Source organism: Montipora capricornis, chromosome 1 (genome assembly GCF_036669925.1).
Source record: "Montipora capricornis isolate CH-2021 chromosome 1, ASM3666992v2, whole genome shotgun sequence".
In the NCBI taxonomy this organism is placed as follows: Eukaryota; Metazoa; Cnidaria; class Anthozoa; order Scleractinia; family Acroporidae; genus Montipora; species Montipora capricornis.
The window spans coordinates 6,532,469-6,558,484 of NC_090883.1; the positions used below are offsets into that span (position 1 = coordinate 6,532,469).

Genomic DNA, 26,016 nt, shown 5'->3' on the forward strand with positions numbered 1-26,016 from the left:
TCACAGGGGACCCACACAAAGGGTGAATTTAGAAGCAATGTATGAGAATAGCAAAAAGTTCCATAATTATTATTGTACTATTCTGCAATAAATATTTACACAAGATGAGGATAAACTATCTGAAATGATGTGCTGTTGTTATTATGGCTGAAAATGGCAAATTGTAGCAATTTTTACCAGAGCAACACACGTCCTTGAAATCGCTAAATTTCCCACAAGCAGCCACAATAACAACGCAGAAAAACATTTCGGATGAAGGTTAGTTTATTCTCATCTTATATGCAAACATTTATCCCAGAATTGTACAATAATATGGAACTTTTTGCTATTCTCATACATTGCTTCTAAATTCAATAATACCAAGGGTCAAACACATTATGTAGGCATCCTGTGATTGTTAGTATTTGTAAAAAGTAAACTCGAGCCCCTGTAATTCTTAGATGCAGAAACCTTACGCTTAAGTTGAAACATGTTTATTTATAATGAATGTCTTTGCGGATTGGCAAAAAAAAACAGCTTAAGGTAATAAGATCTATTTGTCATCATGGTGCAGAGCAGTCAACAAATTTAGCTATATATCTTTCCAGATCAACTAAAAAATTAAAAAAAAAATTCCCTTGACTCGCCAAATATGACAGTCACATCTTGAGCTGGATGGATAACAAGATCAGTAAAATTTCTGCAGGCCATATAGGTCTAGCACTTAAACTGGTCAAAATGAATGGACTTTCTCCATGCCATAAATCATTTTAATAAAATTTAAAATGTTACCATGACTGAACAACTGTTGAGCGTCTTCCTCCCAATGACACGGATGTGCAGCCATTCACATTAAAGGAGAATTGAAACTTAATAGACAACTGAATAGAGGGCCACAAAGGAAACAAAGTTCTCAGTGCAAACCATGAATGCCCTAACTGAACCTGATGGAAGAGAGATGGTCGTAAGAATGAACAAACAATGAATGGCCATCGTCACAAGCCTAACTCAACCTGATGGAAGAGAGAGGGTCGTAAGAATGAACAAACAATGAATGGCCATCGTCACAAGCCTAACTCAACCTGATGGAAGAGAGATGGTCGTAAGAATGAACAAACAATGAATGGCCATCGTCACAAGCCTAACTCACCCTGATGGAAGAGAGAGGGTCGTAAGAATGAACAAACAATGAATGGCCATCGTCACAAGCCTAACTCAACCTGATGGAAGAGAGATGGTCGTAAGAATGAACAAACAATGAATGGCCATCGTCACAAGCCTAACTCAACCTGATGGAAGAGAGATGGTCGTAAGAATGAACAAACGATGAATGGCCATCGTCACAAGCCTAACTCAACCTGATGGAAGAGAGATGGTCGTAAGAATGAACAAACAATGAATGGCCATCGTCACAAGCCTAACTCAACCTGATGGAAGAGAGATGGTCCTAAGAATGAACAAACGATGAATGGCCATCATCACAAGCCTAACTCAACCTGATGGAAGAGAGATGGTCCTAAGAATGAACAAACGATGAATGGCCATCGTCACAACCTAACTCAACCTGATGGAAGAGAGAGGGTCGTAAGAATGAACAAACAAAGAATGCCCATCTTCACAAGCCTAACTCAGTTTGGCTTTGTACAGAGACAAAGTACATGTGTATGACTAAAGATAATTTGTGATTGTTGAAAAGGAAAAGTAAACAATCTGCCAAGTAAAAAAGAATTAGTGCTGTTGGTCACAATAACAAATAATTGTTTTGTCAATGTATGTGTTGATGACAACAGTTATTGCTGACAGAATCATACATTGTAAGAACAATAGTATGTCTTAATTAAGCACTCTACCCAATACAAACAGCTGATCATCAGAAGCATTCTCACAATTAAAACCACAGTCTGACCAAAACCAACAAAGTTTTCTTAGTCAGAGAAAAAAAAAACAATAGTAAAAGCCTGCATATACGAACATATATATATTTTTTGTCTGGCAAAATAGGGATGCTTGGATGCAGGCTTAAAGTGGATTGTTGACAAGGTCCTAATTTGTATGTAGGAGATATAGGTATTGATTGCCAGAAAAATAAATATTTGCGATCTCAAAGTCAAACTCCTTGGATAAAGTGTTTATTGCAATTAAACTGTTACTCACATAATTATAGAACCTGCTTGATTTTAGTTAACTAAACAGGGTTTTGTATAATTATGCCAAATATCTGCCAACAGGTTCTTACAAAAGGATCTCTTTGCAGGAATTCTCGAGAGTAATAAATCGTCTTTCTAACGAAATAAACTAAATTAAAATAAGTGCGAATTTTTCTTGATTTTTACCTTGTGTTTGAGGAAAGCACCTGGTTGATCCCGTGGCTGCCTACACGAATAAGAAAAATACGTACTGCCGTCAATTTTTTACAATTCGATCGTTGGCTCAATTCGCTTCAACTGTAAAAGATCATCACGCACTTGACTAATACAGATAACCGAAAAAAAGCATTAAAACAACTACAATAGGAAGTCTTATACCTCCGAAAACGCTAACACCAAACACATTGTACACCGTCGAAACTCTGGTCGAAACTAAAAACTGTGAATGAAAATACAAGTTAATACTGTTAAATTCACTCTGTTCATTTCAATTCAGTGTAGAAGAACATCACGAGAATCTCAGCATACAGATAAAATAACAATGGAAATTAATCTTACATGTAAATGAGGAAAACTGCACAATCCGTGTTCGTCGATCTGTGGAACCTCCGCGCGTTTCCGCAAGCGCAATCACTCTGACCAGCCGTCGTTTGTCGTTCTCAGTCTTCAGAGTTTCTACAGCCAGCTCGGGTTGAAATGCTAGAAAAAGTCAGTAATTCCCAGGCAAAACCTCTATCAATGATAAATTTCCCAGCCAGCTCATCGAAACACCCGTATTTTTGCCAGCCAGCAAGATTCCTCTGGGGAACAGATAAAGTGAGGAACAGATCCGTTGGGTGCCCCTGCTTTTTGTCCCCAAAACCCACACGTTATAGTCCAGTAACATTCAAACTACATCAGAATGGGGACTCTCACGAGATCTACATATCAAACTGTCCATGGTCATTGAGAATATTTGAATCTGATTATATTCATGAAAACATGAATTATACAGTAGGTTGAAATCATTTTAACCTGAATTTAAATTTAACCTGTAGCATGATTAACATTAACACACTGCAGTTTTTTTGCCAAGGGACATTTTTCAGTCATGATAACCTCTCAGTTCCGGATCGTTCCAGATTTTCGCAAATTTAGTTTTTGTGACGTCGTCACCTCTTTACTCCAAATTAAACCTTCCATTTTGAGCCATATTTTACATACCTTACACAACAATAATCATGTGTTCGATAGACGTTATTTACAAAAATGCATCGTCTCTAGTGATTCCAACGTCCAACGTTCTCCCAACGAACGCACTTCATAATCAATGATTACTCATAGTATTTAGATAATGCTGGAATGTAAGTACTGTGATGTTTTGTTGGAAGTAATGGTACAGTTGAAATAAATAATGCAAAAAAGTGTAAAGCAAATCCTTTGCTCTCCCCGGCGACCAAGGGCAACTAAGGATATTGATGGCAGTCTGTTGCCAAAAACAGTGTCGGGTAACTTCAAGGTCTATTACCAATTCTACGTTTTGGTCACTGAGAAGAGATGCGAGAGGAAATTTTAATTATTGGGCGAGAGAAGCGACAGGGCAACAGAACCCTCCATTGAAACATCTACAAAACGACTATCGATCGCATTTGACGGTTATTAATGGATTTAAACGTCTGAAACGCTACAATACTGAACCCGTCTGGTTCCAGCCTCACGAAATATTTGGCGTATGTGATAGAGAGGGAAAGGGTGAAAAAAATCCCAACAAAGTTCCAAGTCACAATTAGATCATTGTGTGTAGAGTTTTTTGTGTCAGGAAGCAATGTCGTTTTTCACTCTTTTAATTGATTTAAAGAAAATATGACCAGCGCTGAATGCTGTAATGTTGTTAAGATCTTTAATTAGGCTCGGTTGACAGGAGATGAACCTTGACTTTAATTTACTTAACGATTCTGCTGTTGCTATCAGGAAACTATTAATTACTCTGGTTTCCTAGAATTTCAATGGCACGAGCACGCTCAAACCACTTTCGTTTAATTTGTTCTTGTTTGTGTGAAGGCATGGAAACTTACGGTTGACGGAAAACATAAAGGCATTAACTTTCCTTGGTTCTTGATTATAGAGAATTTTTGTTCCCCTATCACTGACAGCTAAATAAATTAGTGAAAGCCGGAAAAGATCGAAAACAAGACAAGATCACACAAACCACTGGCGAACATCCGATCGATAACCCCCTTTGCCTGCTTCATCGCAAGGATTTTCTGTGACAACTACTCCTCTTTTTGATCACCTTGTTACTAAAAGAAATTGGAATTTGGATGTAAGATAGCGAATGCCGTATTTTCCTGTTCTCGTGTTTTACCCAACGATGTTAATTAATTGGAACGGATATACGCTGTTTTAATCTTATCCAAAAGTGACGGAGAATAATTATTTGTCTTAAAAAAGTGTTATCTCCGAGGCCTTCAAGAGGGAATTAGGGTATTCAGAATTTTTAATCCGTGATAGTCATTAATGTTATCAGTTCTTAGACCACTCATACGGTTGAGTAAGTCATTCGAGTTGAAATTTTCATGTTATTTTTTGAATCGCCGCTCATTATTAATGATCATCGGGACGGGAACTGGAAAATTTCCATCGTTTAAGGTTTAGTGATGTTAATCTTCAAAAGTTTACTATGAGCCTTGAAGATACCGTACTAAAACTGAATTTATAAAACTGAAAGATCGTCGCATTGAAAAATTCATGCAGTTAAGGCCAATCTCAGTTGGCTTTCACTCGCTAACTGGTAGGATGTGACAGGTCATTGCTTTAAGACAAAAGTGTTTTCATCTTTTGGAAACTCTTCATGGCAAGTTGTGAACATCACGTTTACTACTACAACCACTACCACTACAACCACCACCACCACCATCCCCCTTCCCCCACTACTACCACACCACTACTACCACCACCACCACTACCACTACAACTACCACAACCGCTACCCGCGCTGCTGCAACCAATACCACCACAACCTCCACCACTACTACCACTACTACCACAACCACCACCACCGCCGCCACTACCACTATTACTTCTCCTACAAACACCTCCACCACTACTACCTCTACCATTACTACCACTACGACTACCACCACTACTACTACTACCGTCCACCACTACCACTACCGCTACCGCTACCACTAGCACTACAACTACCACCACCTCCTCCACTACTACCACTACTAAAAGCAATAATAATAATAATAATAATAATAAAGAGGCTTGTCAGAATAATTAGTTGAACTTAAAGCGAATTTAAGCCATCTTCGAGAAGCAGTGTAACGGCAAGATCCTGAAACTTATTACACGCCTGATGCCTTTCTCGCTTTAGAAGCATTTAATCTTTGCATCGGAAAGCATCTCTTTTATATATCAATCGAATGTCTACCTCAAATTGTCTTTGATAAAATTAAATGAAAAAGGACACCAAAACTATCAACCAGACGCTGATAATTTGTTCCTTATGATTGTGGGATCCTGACTAATTCGTGCTTCAGTGTGGCACAATGTTGGCAATATGCCTTAAACGGAGCAATCCAAGGAGACTGCTGATAGCTCGATTTGATAATCCAATCACCAAGAAGTTGACTCGAAGATGAATGTGTCTGAAACAAATACAGCAAAGATTTAGACTCACGAACGACGAGTTAGGTCGAAGTCACAATAAGAGCTTAGGAACAGTGATAAGAACAGCGGAGAAAAGCGTCGTTGCATCAAACTAATAAAACACAACTAAATTGGACCCTCGTAGGTCTCCCTGGTTTCAACATCACTTTTCAAATGAAACTAACGAGGATAAAATGAAGACTAGAAATCGAAGACAATGCGAACAAACAACATCAGCTCTTAAGGGAAGTTGTTGTTAACACCGCCCAAATAATTAGCATACGTAAGTGTCGAGTTGGTACGAGAGCTCCTTCGTTTTGCGGCAAACCAGTAAAAGTAATATTTTAAACGCGACGACATAGTTATTCCTGAATCATGATTTTTATGGCTCAATGGTTCGTACAGAAAGTAAAGCAATTCAGCTCGAGATGATTAACATGCCGATCCGAGCCGTCGACGTTTTAAACGTGATCGTGAGGCCTTACGATATCTGGCTGCAAATGTTTTCGGTTTGCAGCTCTTGAGAGGTCTTCGTGACGTAGATTTCAATGACGCCATATGCGCATCTTTCATCACTATAAAAATGAAGGCAAACCAGACTGTCAATTGTCAACGATGTCCGCTTGGATTGGATTAAATTTAAATTCCATTGTAGCTTTCCTTTACCAAAAGGCATCGAATTATGTTAGAGTTCGTGATACACGAGAGTTCTCAGTTACTTTAGTTACTATTGCAAATGCCAAAAGCTCGAATGCAGTTAGAATCAGTCAAAAGACGTATGATAACAGAAAGGCCAAGGTAGTTAAGCACCCATTCCATGTTTGATAACCTCTTAATTTTAATAATCCCCTATTTTGGCGATTCTATGCTTCATGGGAGGTTGCAAAAGAAGAGATCTGAAGCCTTCTAACCAAAAGGTAAAAACATAGGACTAAAATAAGGATAATGAACTTCTCTTCAGTTTTTATTTCTGAAGTGTTCACTCAAACAAAGCAACTCTTAAACAAAAAATCAAGTAACTCGAATCACTTTCCGAGTTGTGCCAATGGAAAAGGGAATAGCATAGAGATCGTACATCAGCTCCTTCACTTTAGGTGTTGATTATTCATATGAATCATGTTTTCTGCTAATTAAGCATCCGCCTATTTCCTCGCTGCCAAAAGGTTATTTTCGCTTCAGTTTTCCGAAAAACATTGAAGTATCACGTGCAAAGGGACCATCTGTTTTACTGCATGTTTAAAACAAGCTAGTAAGATATATAAAGACATTTGTTGCGTTATTTGATTTAAATGCCTTTATTGATTGATATCAGTGTATCGGATGGCTCAGTCGTGATGCACAACTTATCAACTCAGCCATGTCACCTTGGAAGGAAAGCGTGCTGAATAACGCACCTGATGCAGTTCTCAAAAACGCAATAGGATTCATCAAATCCCTTATAAAAGATTTTCTTGAAGAAGAAACGATACAACAACAAGGAAAAAAAATTCCAAGGAGCAATGCAAAATATTTCGGAAGACCGGCACATAAAGTGATGAATTAAAAGAATGCAGCAAGAAAATCAGCAAACAATGGTTGCCTGCAAATTATCAGAAGAAAATTAGTCCGTCAAACTTTTTTTGGCAGATAATTGTGGTCAGCGGTTTTTCATGAAACTTCGTGTGATCAACATGCCACCCAAACAATCCCTTAAATCATCACACACAAAAAAAAGATATTGCAAACTTCATGTTAATCTCTCTGCGCTAATCTATATATCGCAAGAATCTAGACTAATGGAAAATCGTGTTAAAAAAACAGATGTTTGAAAACATTTTTGTCAATCTGCCGCCATATTGATGCACATACTAAATCAGGTTAACGTCTGTCTTCGAGAAATGAGTAAATGACCCACTTAGCGCCTGGTCAACAAGGGGAAAAAAGCTATTTATGACAATGTTGTTGGGTCACGCACGAGGGAATTGAAATTAGACGCCCCCAGGAACACAAACTATCACTTTCCATAGATTTACACCGCAAGAATGTTGAAATGTATCTCAAACGTCTTGTAAGGTTGCTTGATCCGTGCTGACTTCTCCCGGCATCGTCATCAAGAGATTCCGCGGTAAAATCCCATCACTTTTCCACGTTGGTCACGCATGCAACTCAAATTGGCAGCTGGAATATTTATGCAAATAGTGATTATTCCTTGTTTGATTTTCTCGAAAAACAAACCCAGACGACACTTGTGTCACTTTGTAACACAAGAAAGCCGATTTCAGACTTGAAGGTGATAAGGAGCCGATCAACTTACTGTATTTTTTTACACGTTCCACGGGATTAGAAATAGCGAGCATAAACTGAGCGATCGGACACTTAAAAAAAATTCTGGTGTTAAACAATACCTTAACGCAATCACGAAGAACGAATGCTTTGCAGCGAACTGTTATGATTTATTTAAGCCATGTCATGTCATCGACATCTTGCGATTATTATCATGAAATTCGATTATAGTAACACGGTCTTCTTAAACTTCGAAGAGTTAAAGAACATCAAAGGAAAGTGGGTGAAAGTGTAAACGGACCAAATCAGCCACCGGGAGAACGCATTGATTTGTCTTCAGAAGCGGACGGAATCGTTTTGAAGGAAGGGAAAGGTTTCTGACTCGAGTGTCGCGTATAATACTACTTGTCAAGTGTCTCGTCCTCGGCGCGTGATCCAGGTTAACCTTGTATTCGGCATAATTTTGCCAGGGAGGCGATTTTCGACCTAAGAAATCGTGGTCATCGATTTGACGGAACATGGAATCGACTGAGCCTTTGTTTGGAGGGTGATGACGAGAGAATCCCTCTCGAGGTAAGACACGGAACCTATCGAGAACATTAAGACTACGTTTCGTCCACTTACCAAATCACGACATCTTTGGGACATGATTAGCTTTCTTCGCAACTCTCTGCGATCACGAACCAACGGCGCCGAAAGGGACTACCACAGGGTAGACTTCAACATTCATACCCCAACTTATAAAGTGAAGTACTTGGGATGCGAAATGCTGTTCAGCCCGGGTGCTTCGGAAATATGTGACACTGTCAAGGCTATTTTCAGTTCGAAGAAGGAAGAACTTAAATCCATGGACCATTACTCGTTAAAAATGACCAAACAAGAGTTATCGTTGAGGGACAGAGACAGCACCGAGGACGAAGAGAAGGTTTTTCAGTTACGACGTATTCGATTCAGCGGGGTGTTTAAAGCGCAACAAAGACTCTTCTTCTTCACCTACCAACCGGGAACAAAATCCGAATCGGTGGAGTGCAACGTTGTCTTGTGCAAAAGTAACAGTGAGGCCAAGAGCCTGGCTAAAGTGATATCAAGAGCCTTCATGGATGCACGCAGCGAACTTCACCATCAAGAGGTCGAGAACCGAAAGCGTCATGTCGAAGGATTAAGTGGCAACAGTTTTTCTCGTCTAGATGTTGATGTGATATCAAACGTAGACGCAAACAGGTTGTATTATAACATGAGTGCTTTTAAAAACTCTAGAAGTAGTTCAGCTGCTAGTGCTGTTAGTTCGAATTTTCACCCAAAAAATCGGACACGGGAGAGACTCAAACAAAGCAACCAGTCGTGTCATTTGGACGAAAGCGTTGAATGGGAGCGAACAGAGAGCTCGTTAGATACAAGACAGAGCGACGTTGAAAAAACTTCGACAAGCGGAGAAACCTTAGCTTGTACTTGCGAAAACGAATGCATTCTCGAAGAGATCGATACACCGGAAAAACAACCAAAAGAAGTTGTCGAGAAAATTTTAAAGGAACCATCAATGGCCGCCGTGAGTGACGAGACTCTTGAAATGGATCTCGTCGCGTGTTCTCCTCTTCTAAAGGAGCAACAACTAGATATTGAAAATGAATGCACTGGCGACCGTAATTGCGATGCGAACAGGGACTGGTCTAAGGTTTCGATTCTCCAAGAAACTGAGATATAACTTTATTATTCACCACTAGCGCCATTTTGTCACGTTGAATCATTGGAGGTACAAGGTGGTTAGCTTTGAATACTTCTGCTTGATAGAAGGCGTCAAGTGGTAATTTTCGCGAGATAAACATTCTACATGGCGAGATGAAACGAAGATTGTGTTGTTTGGTCACGTTCCGTTCCACGAAAGTTCTGGATGACGAAATCATTGAATAAGCTTGGATCAAAAGGATAAGTGGATGGCTTATGACGGCATTTGAAAAACGAAGAGACCGAACGAAAGTAAATCACGCATCACAGTATTATTCTCCGAAGTTCGCCCCTTCACGTTGTGAACAATAAAGTACAAAACAGATTACACATATGCAAACATTCGTTTGCTAATCAGTCATGCCTCGGCGAATATTACTATATCTCCAAATGTTGAAAAGCTCGGTGCCATAATTTTCTCGCTGGTGCAGCAGCTTTGCAAATGTTTCAGGCCCTTACACTCGACAAGGCCTGCGAAATTTTGTGTTTTCTAAGGAAAAGGTTCTTAAGAATGTCATAATTAATGATGAATTTCTCTTATGAATTGTTGTGTGCTGAAACCATTGAATTGTTTTCAAACGAACAGTTCTTATGTGGCCCAATTCATTGATTCGAGAGGTATTGTCAATAAAATGCAAATGTGATTGAAATGAAGCTGTTTGCACTTGCGTACGTAGGAGGGTGTTGTGGAATGTTTGGGCTTCATCACAATCAGGCATCCGGAAAGTTTGATAATTCCTGTGATATTAGGAATAATTCGTGTCCACAGTACTTCTCTTTGCTGAAGGTCAAACATTTTCCAGCAACAAATAATGACAGTTTACTTTCTGCTGTGTAATTTTCACTTCTTGACGCCTGTGTAAGGTCAATTTATATTACATCAGACGATGATATTGTCCATTGTTTGCCAACCGATAACTCAAAAAAGAAAGAACACAATATGTTTTCGTCACAAGCTGAAAGGAGGACATTTCCTTCCTGGAGGAGTGTTTCTGAAAACACACTGATGTTAAATCAGATCGGGACGATTTCTTGCAAAAAGAAAATTCCAAAGAAAAACTCAGTGTTCTCTATTAAAGGACGTTGTACATTGTTGCCATCAAAGTACTCTGCAATGCGCTGTTTGAGCAGCTGTGGTAGGGACTGAAACTTTCATTTGGACTCAAAATTTGAAAAGATAGTATGCCCAAGGAAATTGCTGTAGAACATTTTCACTGAAATCGTTATCACACGTACTCAACAATTCGCACAACCGTATCCAATTTATATAATTACCGCCAAAAGACAGCTTTGTTCAAGATCATTTATTTCAATATCAATGAACACGAACCACTACATAGAGGGCACTTTTTATTTGACTTATATTAATACCAACTGAAGTTCGGTTGGACAACAAATAAGTTCATTTTTCATTCGAAGTTCAGAAAGTCTCTAAGTGAGAGCAGCAACGTGGTATATTGCACAGCAACAAAGTTTAAAACAAGTTGCCCAGGACTTAGAAACAAGAGATCTTTTTCATGTGAACGCGGATGCCGTTGAAAGTTAATTATCTGATTATTAGCCTAATTCTTTCAATTGGACAAATTGTAACAACTCCTTAAAAACGTCCGCTCAACCTGTGGCACTGTTATTATGTTTGAGTAGAAAGCGTCGACGTCTTTGTTGAGTTGGACCATTGAAATCTATTTCAGACACAAGTCAAAAGTTAGAATAGTAATAATTTCCTGTTATGATTACCGAACAAAGCCATTTCAATTTTTCAACCGTGTACGAAGCCTGGATGTCTGCCTGCCGCAGAGTGGATGTTGAGGGAAACGTCTCCATGTTTTTGTCAATTATCCCGCACAAAAGCAAGGCGGCCCTAGATGTTCATATTTCAGTATGATCATGGAGTAACCAAAGAGAAAATGCTCAAGTGATGAGCGGTACTCTTACGAGGTTCTTAGTTTATCAGGCTGCAAGAGATAATTTAGGAAAGCGATGGAAGATAGAAACTACAAAATGTGACCACTGAAATTATCAAGTTTACTCGCTCGTTTAATTCTTAAAACTAATTTTTTTAACCTTGGAATCTCGGGTTAAGGGTTTTCAAAGAGAGCAAAACCTTGTCAGCCTTTCCTGTTTTGGGGATTATGACTCAAGTGTTCATGTCTTCTAATTTAGTAAATTCCATTGGAGTGATCAGAGACATCCGGTAAGCCGAATACCATTCATGATTAGCGGGGCTCGATCTGTCTTTAAAATGCCAATTTTTAAAAATCACAGATATGTTCTGAATTTTCTTCTTTCACTCATCGGGGCAAATTTTGAATCGAAACTTGCTTTTGGCCTTCAGAGTAAAAAAATCTATAGGCGAGACGGGTTTGGATGTTATGGCAAATTGTAGAGTGCTGGGTTTTTCAAGTGGGCTTACTTTTGGTTTACACAATAACAAAGGTCATAAAGTGTTTCTCTTGGTTGACATCTCCGCCAAGGAGATTATGTTAACAGAAGTCTTCTGGCCTCATTTGTTTTCCCTTTACAAACAGCCACGATTTTTAACAGGGTGTAATAAGGACATAATCCTACGGACCAATGGCAGATTTTACTCCAAAGAATCCTCAATTTCGACACCTTTTGCAAGCAGGCCGGATATTGGTGAATAGGGGCTTGATTTGGCATCCTAAAAATTTGAAATGAATCCTTTTCTTTTCCATATTTGAAAATCGAAGGTGGGTTGCGGTGCTTTCAATAAACATTGATGATGTCAGTAAACCCTGCAGATTTTCTTTATCATCTTATATAAATATTATAATTTAATTTAGTTCAACTGTAGAAACTTGAGCAATCCACTTTCTATCAAGCGACAGAGTATTTCGTTCTCTTTTTATTTTATTTCAGATAATTATATCCGGGGAACTGAAATATTAAAAAATCCGAGATTTTTTATGATAGAAAGATTCAACGAGAAGCTCAGAGTTTTTTTTATGACAAGTAGTCCTAATGTTTTGATGCAGTGGAGTGCACATTCTTTTATCTTGAAATCTTATATTTCACTCATTGTTCTAACCTACAATCTTGGATATTTCAAATGGAAAAGGAAGACCACCCCTTCCCCCAATTTCTCAATAAAAAAAATGGCGGACTTCAACTTGCGCGCGGATTCATCATTGATTTTGGAGGGGATGGGGGATCTAATTTTTCATTTTATTTTGTCCAAGATTGTAGGTACAAAGGTTGTGCCACGCTCGTATATTGCGACACGGGTTGCGTTGATATAAACTCATTTAGCAAATGAAAGTTACAAAAAGGGATTTCAAACGGCCCGGAAAAGTCGTAAATGGAACGGCAACCCATAAGCCGTACTGTTTCATTAAAGTACTCGGTTCACAAAGGAGCTTGTCTTGTCTTTTGTCGTCAGTATAGCTAGGGTCTTGTGGGCGGCCCTAGAGGGGAATATGAAATCTAGTGCAAACGTTTGTTGTTATATTTCACAACAAATTGGATGACATACCACTGGATACAGCAGATCACCACGCCAGAAAATTTGTAAATTCCGTGTAGTTGTGATCCAAGACGGGGCAAAGACGGTTGAGTGCGAAGTAAATGTGCTTCCGAAATAAGACCTTGTGGGATGGACAAAAGCTTGAACTTGAGTTTGAACTTCGTTTGCCTGTTCTAGACTTGCCACAAGTCGACTGCGAAAGCGAGCGAGCCCGAGCGAGCGAAAGCGAGGGACGAAGTCCCGAGAGGAGACGGAAACGGAAACGGGCTTTGAGAAAGTCTACCTGTGTTCCTGTTCCCTTGATAGAAATTCATCTCTCAGGACTTTCGCTAAGTTTCTGCGTCGTTATGAGGCCTAGGGTGAAGGGGCGAGGTGGAGTCAGATGTCCTTCGTCAATGTTGCTGTTTTGATAGATGATAGATCAGAATTCGTCTCAAGGGAAGTGACGGTTAAACAAATTTTAAAATATTCACACTGCCAACGTTTTCGTTTAACGTTGGCAGTGAGAAGGTCTGGCTTTATTAATCGATTAAACAGGCAGTTTTCACTGCTTATATTACATCGGAGCATAGTTCGTAATTTAGTTACTAGTCTCTTTCAAAGTATTACACAGACATAATTGTTTTTAAATTTGTTCAACCATCACCTCTGAAGATGTATGTTGTATCATACGAAACGTCAAGTTCATTAGCGGTGAATATAAAGTGACAGATAACCAACGAGGTGCGTAGCACCGAGTTGGTATAATTATTTTATATCCAGCAAGCCTGAGTAGAATAATTGTTTTATTAAAAACTCCAAGATGTTCCCGACTAAAGCATTGAATTCTGCCTCGGTCAATTCCGGTCCAAAACAGGTTTTGTCGGCCATTTTTTCTCAGAGCTGCAAAATGTTTTCAGTTCGCTTTATCGCTGACGCGTTCCTTGACCATATTAGGTACAGCAAGTATATGAACTGATAGCCTGTGTCCGGCGAGCCAATGAAAATGCTGGAAATCTTATACCCGTAGTTCATTATAATATGTTTATCACCGCAGTTTTCTTTGTTTTTGATCAAAGTAAATGCTACGTGAGGCAGAGTGGCCCAGTGATTGGGGCGTTTGCCCATAGATCCGTAGATGCTGGGTTCAAGACCCGTTCTAACCACTAGATGAATTTGATCTTGGTAACTCCCAGAGTTTAAATTTTCATTGGTGGTTTGAAAGCAACTCAAGAGGGAGTATCCTCCAAAGGTCTGGTTCACATTTTAAACTCTGGGGCGAAACATTGCGTTGTACAGTACCGTAGAATTTCAAGCTCTATTGCACTTGTAAATAGCTAACTGGTTTGCCCAGCTCTGGCCAGTTGGGTTTCTTGACACTTGGATTTGTTCCGTTCATTTCATTGGCCCTCAGGCTGATTGGCTCTGAAACCGGCCCCTAATGTATGGGGAGTGGTCATTTTAAGTATGTGTGTAGCGATTTGTTTTGCTTCGTAGTCGTTGTGGATTTCCTCATATTCTCATTATATTTCGGAGCAACGTCGTATTTCGTCATTTATCCTATACATGGCCCCTTTAATGAGAGAAGAGTCCAGTTCTCATTGGACAATCTCTCATTAGACAATTTGAAACACAAATGAGAGTGGAGAATGTAATACGATCGCATCGAGCTATAACGGCCGTAGCCACACATCTAGCTGAGCGCATGGGAAGATTATAAAAAGCCGAACATTATTTGAAATTTATCCGCCAAACATCGCTGTGTAGTCCCGGAGTGGAGCTGATGTGATAGGAAATTTATCTGGCCTTAAAGCTGTGGTGTTTTTATGGCGATTCGGACCTTTGCTTTGTGATGCGAGAGCAATTCGCGGGACAAGGTCGCCGCGAGTCACCAGCCTTTCTTCTCTTTAAATTAAGTGGGGAAATGAGAACTAACGACATAAAAATCCGAAAGCCACAAACCCGTCTAAAACGGACACAGTTTGCCCTCCGATTGCACAGAAAAGACGAGGACAACTGTACGTAGAGGTAAGTGAAGTTTATTGCTACATTTAAGAAAATTTATAGAATATAAATTAAAGTTAATGATACAACCTTTAGCTTATTAGAGTCAAGCTAACAGTAAACAATCATGTATCTGTAAATGCTAGCAATACAGGGGCACAAAGATCATTTAGCCTATGGGCCTCATGCGCAGTCAGTTATTGCCCAATCACAGCACTGGTTTTTCCCTCTGTCAATCAATGCATGTTTCTCCGTTTGCTTCTGTTCAGTGATTCATTCTGTTCTTCAGCTTTGACACGAATCACAGTTCCCTCCCACCCTTCCCTTTGTAGTGGTAGAATTTCACAATTACTAGTACTCAAAAGACAATTTAGGAAGCCTTAATAGCTATAGTCTACAAAAAAAAAAAAAAACAACAACAACAACAACAACATAGTCACAACAATCTTCAAGGACATGAACTCTGGCAATTTGACTTATTCTCAACTGTCAATAATATATATTCCTTTACAAGATAGCACCTTGTTATTCCTATTGCTAATATTTTGTTGCTCATTAAGAGGTGTTTATATTTGTTAATAGTACAATAAAGTCAGGGTTAGGGATTAAGTGCTCCCATGCTGGTCACACTTTCACCCATAGACTCATGGTAGCTATTCATTCTGGGGATCGGTACCCCTATAGCTGTCTTGCCATGGGAATGAGTGTTACCCCGAAGAATTATCACCTCCTGTAGGGGATTACTACCCCTTCCCCAGCCAAGGGATTATCACTCTTGAGAGAGAATTATCATCTCTCTTTGTTGCATAATACTAGCATTAGACCAACATGTTATGTCAGCTATTTTGCGACTGGAGTGCTTAGTCCCCTATCCCTTCACCCCACAAAGTATGTCCATATTCTTGCCTTAGCTAATGGGTTGATAGCATTAACCGCTTATTTTAGCATTTATAAGCTCAAACTTAATTTTCCCATACAAAGTCTATAAATTGTATACCGAGCTTGGGCTTCCCGTGAGCAATGACAATGTTTTTTCCGAGGCTCTACTTTCCGGCTGCCATATATTATTATCTATGTCCTTGACAACATTATCGTAAGCAGGTGATAATGGGGAAATTCTATGTCCACGACATAGGAATGACAATGTGTTTTTCGAGGCTCTCCTGACGAGTAACTTCTTATGAAAAAGGATCAATGCGTTTTAAGACCATTCGCAGTTTACTTGAGGGTAGTTTTGAAATACCCGACTACCCTGACAGCGATTTGATGACAGTTTCACAACTATATGAAAGTCGTAGTTTTACTGCGCAGAAAATGTTTTCCATTTTTTAGACCTATTTTAGGAGCGGCGAAAATGCAGGCTTCAGTGGGATTTCAACCCAAGAACCACGGCGTGACTGGTGCAGTTCCCTGTTGAATTACTGCGTTTCATAATTCTGCGGAATTCATCCTGAAACTGCGTTTTGGCATCCATCAGTCAGACTTCCGAGGCCAACCAGAGATGACGAAATCAATTGATGCGTGACACAACCGGTATGACTAATCCGGGGGGTAGGGGTAGGGGTTGAAGGGCATTTTTGTAAAGGTTTGGGTTGTTTCAGCTATGGTACCCCTCACCCCAGACCAGGCAATAGACACCAGAAACTACCAGAAAGTAATATGTGGCCAGCAAGTGGAGAGCAAATGCAGAATGTGTTCACAAGATGAAGAGACAGTTGACTATATTGTATTTGGATGTGAGGCATTAGCCGCCAACTTGAACACATAGTACATCTCCAGGCACAATAATGATCAAAATAAGATCATCATGATAACGAGATTACAGACAAATGGTACCAACACGAGAGAGACTGTGGTGCACGATAACGACACGGCATCACCATCATGTGGGATATGCCAGTCAATACTGATAGACCTATAACAGGGAACAGACCAGACATCGTTGTTAAAGATTCAGTGCATTCTACCTGCAAACTGATTGATACGACTGTTCAGATAGAAACATCGCACTGAAGGAAATCGAAACGAAAAGCAAGTACAAAGACCTAGAACTAAAAATACAGAGAACGTGGGAATATGAAAACCGTAGTGATCCCTGTAGTTGTTTGTGTGCTTGGTACAGTGAAGACGTGGATGGTAGAAAAAAGCGCTGAGGCACCCGGCATTGGGGACCCTGTACAGAAATCAAATCAAATCAACTCATCAAATCGTAGATTGGTATCAGCTGACATCCAAGAAGGTTCATTGAATTTTCAACTCTCCTTAGTAATAGTAATTTTTAAAATGTTCACGTTTCAAACAATAAAAGCCGTTGAAATAACAAACCAAAACCCATAAAGAATCAATCATATACGGTAACTTTCCTTTTCAACAAAGTGTTCGATTGCACAACGGCTAAATCCCACAAACTCAGTTGTTCCCACATTCGTGATCTTACCGTGGAAAGCATCTTAGTCCAAATACCAACCTCTAGCCTAGATTCAATTCCGTTCATCAAGTTTAACTCCAACTGTCCAACATATTTGTCCTTTCAAGTTTCTTACGTCACGTCAACTTTAAACTCTTTTTATATTTCTCCATATTACTTCCTTATTATTTATTTGAACTGGGTGGCTTTTCAATTTGTTTTTTTCTGATCTCATGGAACTTTTCTTCTTTTCCTGACAAAGGTTCATTGCCCTTGAGGTACGCTCCCCCTTTTCAAATTCCGAACGTGTGACTTAATTGAACTGTTCCTGTTTTGAGAGGACGCGAGACAAGGTTAAGTAGGAAGTTCGATTACCATTAGAACGAGCGGCCGGTCCGCTCTCAGGTAACCGGATGCTTTGATTGTTTTTCATCATGACTTCAAATCAACAAAAACAAGAGGAGAGTATAAAACTTGATAGGTCCCAACAAATTATCGTTTAAGTTTCATTCTCAAGGGTGGATTATTCCTTTCAGTGTTAAAATGTTTTTCTGTAGTTAAGCGGGCTGCGTGACTATGACCTAACAACTTTTACTGGTTGCGTTGCTGATGAGATCATCGATTTACGAGCCTGTATAACCCTTAAAAGAGCGGCGACGTGATCGCAAGAAGGGGAGTGCCAGGCTGAGATCATGCCTGGGCGTGGAACATAATTCGTCTGTTTTTCCTTCCTTCTTCGGTACAATAAGGAGTGGTTATCTTGAGAGAGATCAAGAAAGGGATCGCTTTATAAACAGCTTACCGTAAGTTAATACCGGTCTCTCTCTTTTTCGAACTCTTGGACTTATTCTGTCGCAAATGTTACTCTTGCGTAACATTTTAGAATATTATTTAGTTCAGCCTTATCCTACGGGGTCAGTTGTTGCTGACCGATTTACAATTTTGTTGAAAGGGACTTTTATGGCCTTGCAGCCAATAATCATGCTAAGCCACAAACGCCCTCTTTCACTCCCTCTTCCCTTTCATGCCCAATATACACAAATTGCTCTCCCTCCTCCTCTTTCAAGAGGACAAAAGTGCGTGTTCAATTTTTGAGAGCGCCCACCACGACTAAAGGTAATTAGAAGAAACTGTCGCTACACAAAAGAGACGGTTTAACATCTTTTAGCAGTGTTAACTAATTGCGATTTTGAGACACCAATACCGAATTACTTTCTACTTGAGAAAAAAAATAAGTTCTCGTATTGAGCTCTGTCGCTTCACGACTCCGCCCAACACGAGAATATATTTTCTACCAAAGCCAAAACGAACACATTGACGTCTCAAAATCGCAATTAGTTTTGTATCGCGATCCATCCATTACATACATAAGTAAAACTTTAAAAGAAATCAGTTTGTCGGATCGACATTCCAGTTTTCGACAGTAACGGCCAAAAGTTAAGAAGTGCTGTTTCTTATTTTAACAGATTCTTAATAACTTAAAATACTGTGGAAATTAAACGTAGCATTTTTTCTCATCCCAAGAGGATGTGTGCTTGTGTCGAAATATCGAAATGTTATTTTAATACGAAAATAAGAACGTTTGCTAAATTTGTAGCGATGCCAGGAAATTTTAGACAATGCCGCAATGTCAATTTCAAATTTTCCCCCAATCACACGCCGCGAATGTGAGACGACAATACCGCCTATGGTCAAGGTGGCTGGATATTGGCCTCGTTCTTTTTTGCATGTTTATGACCGAGACGAAGTCATTCCATAAACACACAAAAAAAAACTTGGCTAATATCCAGCCATCTTGACCTCACGCTTGGTCAATAACCCATATATCTTGGTATCCGTTACGTAACCAATACTGAAGGAAGACCGCGATACTTTTAGGGGAAGCCCAAGGTTGAAGTAATGATGAGGGCTCCATTGTCTTGGAATCGGCTCCTGGAGCACGTTTCTCTTCGGGCGGGTTTACTGCCATTTTCATAATTCTCATCTTCAAGCGCCAACCGCCAAACTGCGTTTTGTTTTCCACCAACTAAACTTTCGACGCCAAGACGAGAGTTGGTTGACCCGAAACAGGAATGTCGGCATTATATGAAACCTAAAGACAGTACCTATCCGTAAATCAACCTAAGAAAATTTACTATAACCTCATTTATACTTACATATCATATGCAATTTTGGCATGGGGAAGCACCTATATCTCCTGCTTGAAGAAAGTCCAGGTTAAAGCAAAATCATGTAGCTCGATTAATATTCTTAGCAAAGACGAGTGATAAAGATACTGAGAGTGCTCTTCCATTGCTGAACTTGCTAGACATGCTGACCGTACATAACGTTTTACACGTATTAAAATTTGCTCCATGAGAGTAAACTGGGCTGCCTGTGGTACGGGTTACACAAAAACAGAAGGCACTGAGTTCGATGGTATCAGTTGAACTGCGGTGTTCCAGTCCGGTCCCGTTTTGAGGTCTCTTGATTATCTTCATTAGAGGTCCTGACAATGATCACACTGGACCATGGAAACGAGGTAAAAATAGTGTATTTTTCCAAAATGGCGAAGCACATAGAAAAAAATGAAAGAGAAACGGAGGTGAGATGTGAAAACATCTTTCCAAAATGACCAACCTCTCTTGCAGTGGTGCATGTAAAGGTCACTTTGTCACGTGCGCGACACGTGAAGATGTGTGCCATATCTCGGCACTTGAAAATATTTTCAGAAGTACACAAGTTCCTTGAGGATGGCCATGCCAAATGAATCCATAGCACGAGAATAAAATATTTAAAATAGACCATTTGTTGTAATTTAAATACTCATAGTAATATGCACCCAATTGTCAAAATAAAAAAATTACAATTATCTGTGATCAAATTTTGGAAAGCACTTATCAAAGACACATTGAAGACATACAGTAAACAAAATCTGTCATGTGTGCAACTTCAATGTACATTACCAGTATGACTTTGGCTGTATTAAATCTGAAAAGTTGTGTTGAAAGCTTTGACTTCTGCAGGTAATTCTGTTGACATTGCATATGTTTGTCTCGATAAGATTGATAAGGCAGTGTACATAGACTTAATTTCCTACATTCAGTAATAATTACCAAGTCTGTTAGGGAAGTAATTCATTTCCTGTCATAATTATATATATTATCACATGGTGACATAGCTGTACATTCACTACCAGTACATTAACTACCACTCGGTTACGTCTATGTCGATGCACACGCAAATAATCATAACTAAAGTAAACACACTTATGCATATCGAGACCTGTATTTCTTCTTTGGAATCAAGTCTTCGTTATCATTGAGAATCCAATAACTGTACAGCCTTTCAAACTAAATCACAATTATTTTCTAAAGAGCTGATCACAGTCTCCACAGATGATAATATATAGATTTAGCCAAGCCTACAAGCGGAGCTCCCTGGTTATTTTTTCTTACTGCCTTTAGGGTTAGTGAAAATAAAAGGTTTCGAATTGTCCGCGTTTTGATGTTTCTGGTTGCTGCTTTAACAATGAAATCATTTTCTTTGCTTTCTTCTATAGAAAATTAATTGCCTAATCAGTGAATTCCACAGTAAATTTTACGCTAAAATTAACAAATTGATGTCAGTTTTTCATGCGTCTGTCCTGTTATTGATCATAAATTTCGTCATAACATTGCCAAAGTAGCTGTGGATCCACGAGCCGATAGCGATTTTACAATAACAAAAAGGCAGAGAGGTCAAAGTTAATTCAAAACACGAGGAGAACGCGAGAAAAAAATGTGAGAAACTTCAATCTGACGCGAGCAATATCGCAGTCATTATCGCATAAATTATAAATTCATGTCTCTGTCCGCTTAATGACCATTAAAATTAGCCAATGAGCACGCAGTCATTATAAAAACCGATATCGCATGAATCACGAAGCGATGAGTACGATATCGGTTTTTCGGGTGAAATTTACCTTGGAATTCATCAGTTTGGCAATGAATTTTTCTTGAACCGCATGACTTTTAAAAGAAAACAAGCACACACCAGGAACCCATGACCCGGAGCCTACAACTCTTCTGTGTTCGTGTAACGGCGTTTTCACAGACCGATTTTTTTTTTAGATAGAATTTCCCGCGAATGAGACTCCCACAGGAGCCCGATGACCAATTACAAGAAATTAAGCTGACGTCATAGGGTCACCGAACCGGAACTGCCTTTGTTTTTTGACCTAATTCGCGGGAAGGGCTAGTCTAAAAATAAACCTACTTGTGAAAAGTTGCACGCTCCAGATGGGCTCCTGCACACACTCAGCGAGCGAATGGAAAACGAAAAAATCCATTTCAGACTCAACTGTCAATAGCCAGCCAATGGGAATTAATCACGCTAAAATTAGAGGCCATAAAAAAAACGTTTTTAGTTCAAGGTCAAAGAAGAGTTTTACCTAAGCACTTTATTCCACTTTATCTCTGAAAACGAGATCATTCACATTTTGATGTATTTCATTGAAACACGTCAGGTTGGCTTGGTACAAGAATCGGCAAAGTACGGCAATGCAACTAAAAAAGGACGAACTTCAAACAAGATCCGCTCGAACACTTAAATAACGTTTAGGTGCTTTAAACAAACTTCTGAAAACACAAGCTAGTGAGATTTCCCCCTAATTTTACGAGAATTCATGTGTTTATAACATAAGGGCAAAATTTTCTTGTCACAGTCGAGGCACAACGAAAACCAGTTGGACAAACGGATTTAAAAAGCACTTGTACGATCGCAAATTTTAGAGCAAAACAAACAAACAAATCAACTATTTCTTTATGTCCAAAATAGTGCAGATAATTGTTATTTAATTCCAGTTGACAAAAAAAATTCGATTGTCATTCCTGAACAAAGAAAGAACCGATTAAACCACCTTTTAAAAATCCACTTTAAAAAGCGCATCCGTAAAAATAACCTACCGTTTAGTGCCCGAGGAAAGAATTTGTGGAGTAACTTCTTCCACCAAGCATGAGCTATTACTGGTATTCTGTTTTGTCACTGTCGTTCTCTTTCGCTCTCCTTTCGTTTCTGTTATAAACATAGATCCTCCAGGCATCATGTAACCTTGTCAGAGCTTCTAACTGATATGCCAAAATTGCAATACCGAGAAAAAAAGCAGTTCTAAGCAAATTTGAAATAAACACCCAACTTTAAGTTTATATCCCTCCGATGCTTGACTTGAATAACTGCGTAGCCACCAATGTGGACCATAGATATCATATGTAAAACTGGAGTGAAACCAGCGAAAAATGCACAAAGAAAACATCGTCCAACGTCATGACCTCGGGCCAAATATTTTCCCGTCCGGCCGTCCCACTCAGTCAATAAGTACATATATAGTTGATGCAGTATGGCCGTGTAGCCATGTAGCCACAGAAAGCGCGCGAAAAATGAAGCCTCGCTTATGTTTAGGTGAGTTAACCTGGGTTTAGCCTGCAATCCAATTGCAAACATGTACCTGGTCAGCGGTCAACTTCAAAAAAGAGCTGACCTCGGTGAGCTCGCGATATGGTCACGTGATACTGGTCAGCGGATACCTTGTTTTGACAGGTGACAATTGATCAAAACATGGATGTCCAATATCAAAGAGGGTATGCTGTGAACTAGCATGATACTGGTGACATTGGCATACATGGATGGGTGGACGTACGTACGTCACGTACGGACGGACGGTCATTGACGTCATGGCTATAAAACCTAGATTTCTCGCATCGATAGCATCGATGGGTTGCCATATTTTCTTAATGATGGTGCTCCGTTATGGACTACGTGGTTTGCCTTTAATAACCAAATCTTGACGGCTTAGCCCTTCCAATTGAAGACCCGATACTCAGGCTAGCCGGCAATGCTCGGAAATTTAATTGATAGAAGCCAAAACGCAGTTTGAAACTTTTTTTTTATGAGGAATGACTATACGACGCCGTTTCACGCAGCAGAAATATACGGTAGCGTGTGTGAGACAGCCATTACTGCTTAACAAGAAGCATTTATTTTGGTGACGTTGTGGCACCGGGAAAGCCATTTAAAACATCCGGCTGTATTTTGTCTTTACATCTACATGTAAAAGTATCAGCACTCTGTGAAGTCTCCTTTGATTGGTAGTTTTTGCTAACGTTGCCTCATACACCATAAGTCCTTTTGACACATCACTGCCAAATGCAAATCCGCCACATTTCTGGAGAACGTAGGCCAGACCACGACACCGGGAAACTCCATGCGACGCTCCTTTTGAACAGTCGGTGGGTTCTTTCTCGTCCTACATTGTTACGGTTTGTGGTCCTTATCCATGAAGCCTTGAAAGTCGTACACGCTTATATCTAAAAAACGAACACGCTGAACCCCATTTCTTATTGCTGTGAAGTAAATAGAAGGCTAAGGGCGCTTTCCTTTTATCAGAACTGGCCGGCCAGACCCGTCAGTTTGTAAAGGAAACGCAACAATTTGAAGGAACATTTGCATGATAATATCTCGTATTCTTCCGGAGGAGCGTATATCATGATCGAAGCGCGTTGTAGAGTTAGTCCTGCCAAATGCCCTGTCTCGCCGATCATTTCTGTCAAATGGAAAGCGCCCTAAGATTAAACTAAAATTTAGAAAATTATCTGGAGTGGATTCACAGCCCCAATATATTTTCCAATTTTAAAAGTAGCTCTGAATCCGACTTTTTCCAATGTATTCCTTCACCGTAATATCAGTCTTGCTCTCTTAAGCTTTCTGAATCCGCTACTGATAATTAATTGATGCAAAGAGTTTCAAATCAACCTGCTAATCGCTTTTCGGTAATAAAAACTAGGGTAGGGGTTGCCGAGTTTGTTTTTGAGCATTTTATGACAAAGGATGCATCCTCTCGCGTCACCACAGCATCGTGACCACATTTTGTTATACAATAATTGTCGTTTCAGATGGTATCTGGGTATACGGTGCTGTAGGGTCAATCCATTGAAATAGTTGTTTTTGGTCCTGCGAAACTGATGTGCCATAAAATGCTCGATTTCCAGCTTCTCCAACTAGTACATCATAAGGTCGAGACGTACACGGAAAACTGCTAGTCGAACCGTTTGTACATATTCGTGAAACGTTTGGAAAATGCTCTCCAACCAATTATTTATTTATTTAATTATTTATTTAGTAACTTCCATTTAGTGAAAATGACATTACAACAAAAAAAAAAAAAAACGAACGAAAAAAGGCAGTAAATGAGGGACTAACGTACGGATTCGAAGTCCCAGCGAGGTCAGCCCCCATAAATATATACTTATACTAAAACATACGTAAACAAAATCTAATAATTAACAACATTTCATTCTATTAATTGAGCGACAATGAGGGCGGACTGTTTTTCATGTTTGAATTCTAGAAGTGTCAAAATTAGCGATAAATTTGTTAAAGAAGTAGTTAAATAGACGGTCTTTAAAGGTAGAGAGAGCTTTAGTTTCACGAATATCTAACGAATTATTGTTCCATGAAGGAACAATGCGATTGAAAAATGAGTCACGAAATAAGTACGGACACGATTAGGTCGTAAATTACAGTTGTTGGCATTCCTAGTTCAACCAGTGATTATATTCAATTTGGTATATTCATTAACATTAATATTGTAGTACTTATGCATACACTTATAGAAGAAGCAGATATCTCGAAATTCGTGCCAATAACATAATGGTAACAATTTTAGCATTTTTACGCGGGACTTATAGTCGGGTCTTTCCGATACTTTATAACTACAGTTCAAAATGAAACGAGTTGCCCGACGTTGAACATCCTCAAGAATACGTAAATAATGGACAGTAGTTTGAGGGGCCCAGACCTCACTAGCATAGCCTAAGTGGGAACGCACAAAAGAAAGATATAGCGTTCTCTTGCTATTAGTCCCAATGTCAGCACAATTCCGACGGAGAAAACCCAACATCCGGTTGGCTTTGGCTACAACGCATTCAATGTGAGAGCTCCATGTAAGTTTGTCTGTGACGATAACTCTGAGATCCTTTTGTGAGGAAACGACCGCAAGGGCATGTCTTACGGCTTCATAAGGACTAATAGCAAGAGACGGAATAGAGCTGTTTCGTTTTCTAGTTATTCTTGTAACTACACATTTATCTAGATTGTAAGCTAAACCCCATCTAAGGGACCAGTCATAAAGCTTATTAATTATCCTCTCTTCCAGAGGATGCGGCAGACAAAAATAGAAAAGTGGCCTTTTATTTCAGCAAGAAGTCGTCTAGGAATGTAAATTAGTCGTCTCAAAGCTTGGATGAGAGAAGAAGACTTCTCATGTCTCTCAGACTCTCTCCTAAAGCATTCTTGAACTTGGTTCCATCAGTCACTTTTGAGTTTTTAAATGTTGCAATGAAAAAATTAACGCTGAAAAGGATAAAAAAGATAAAGAACTTCAA

At 39.4% G+C, this 26,016-nt stretch overlaps 2 protein-coding genes and 1 long non-coding RNA gene across 5 annotated transcripts in view; 1 reads left to right on the plus strand and 2 right to left on the minus strand.

Annotated features, from left to right (window-relative positions):
* Nucleotides 1-1,164: 1,164 nt before the first annotated feature.
* On the minus strand, nt 1,165-4,988 carry LOC138043870 (uncharacterized). Of its 2 annotated transcripts, XR_011131360.1 has the most exons (4): nt 2,685-4,988; nt 2,505-2,565; nt 1,534-2,352; nt 1,360-1,396 (listed from the first exon to the last, which is right to left on the minus strand). It is a non-coding gene; the product is annotated as an uncharacterized lncRNA (long non-coding RNA). The 2 variants fall into 2 exon arrangements; XR_011131356.1 differs by having other exon boundaries at nt 1,165-2,352; nt 2,685-4,508.
* A 2,758-nt stretch (nt 4,989-7,746) lies between these two features.
* On the plus strand, nt 7,747-10,393 carry LOC138043945 (uncharacterized). The gene has a single exon (XM_068890517.1). The coding sequence runs from the start codon at nt 8,668-8,670 to the stop codon at nt 9,721-9,723; it is 1,056 nt and encodes a 351-aa protein (XP_068746618.1). The 5' UTR covers nt 7,747-8,667; the 3' UTR covers nt 9,724-10,393.
* Nucleotides 10,394-24,727: 14,334 nt separating this feature from the next.
* LOC138044020 (peroxisomal carnitine O-octanoyltransferase-like) overlaps nt 24,728-26,016 on the minus strand; it is a 54,022-nt gene continuing 52,733 nt past the window's right edge. For both annotated transcript variants that reach the window (XM_068890641.1, XM_068890723.1), the window contains exon 19: nt 24,728-25,984. In XM_068890641.1, coding sequence (XP_068746742.1) covers nt 25,864-25,984 — 121 coding nt within the window. In that variant the 3' untranslated portion in view covers nt 24,728-25,863. The remainder of the gene's footprint in view (nt 25,985-26,016) is intronic.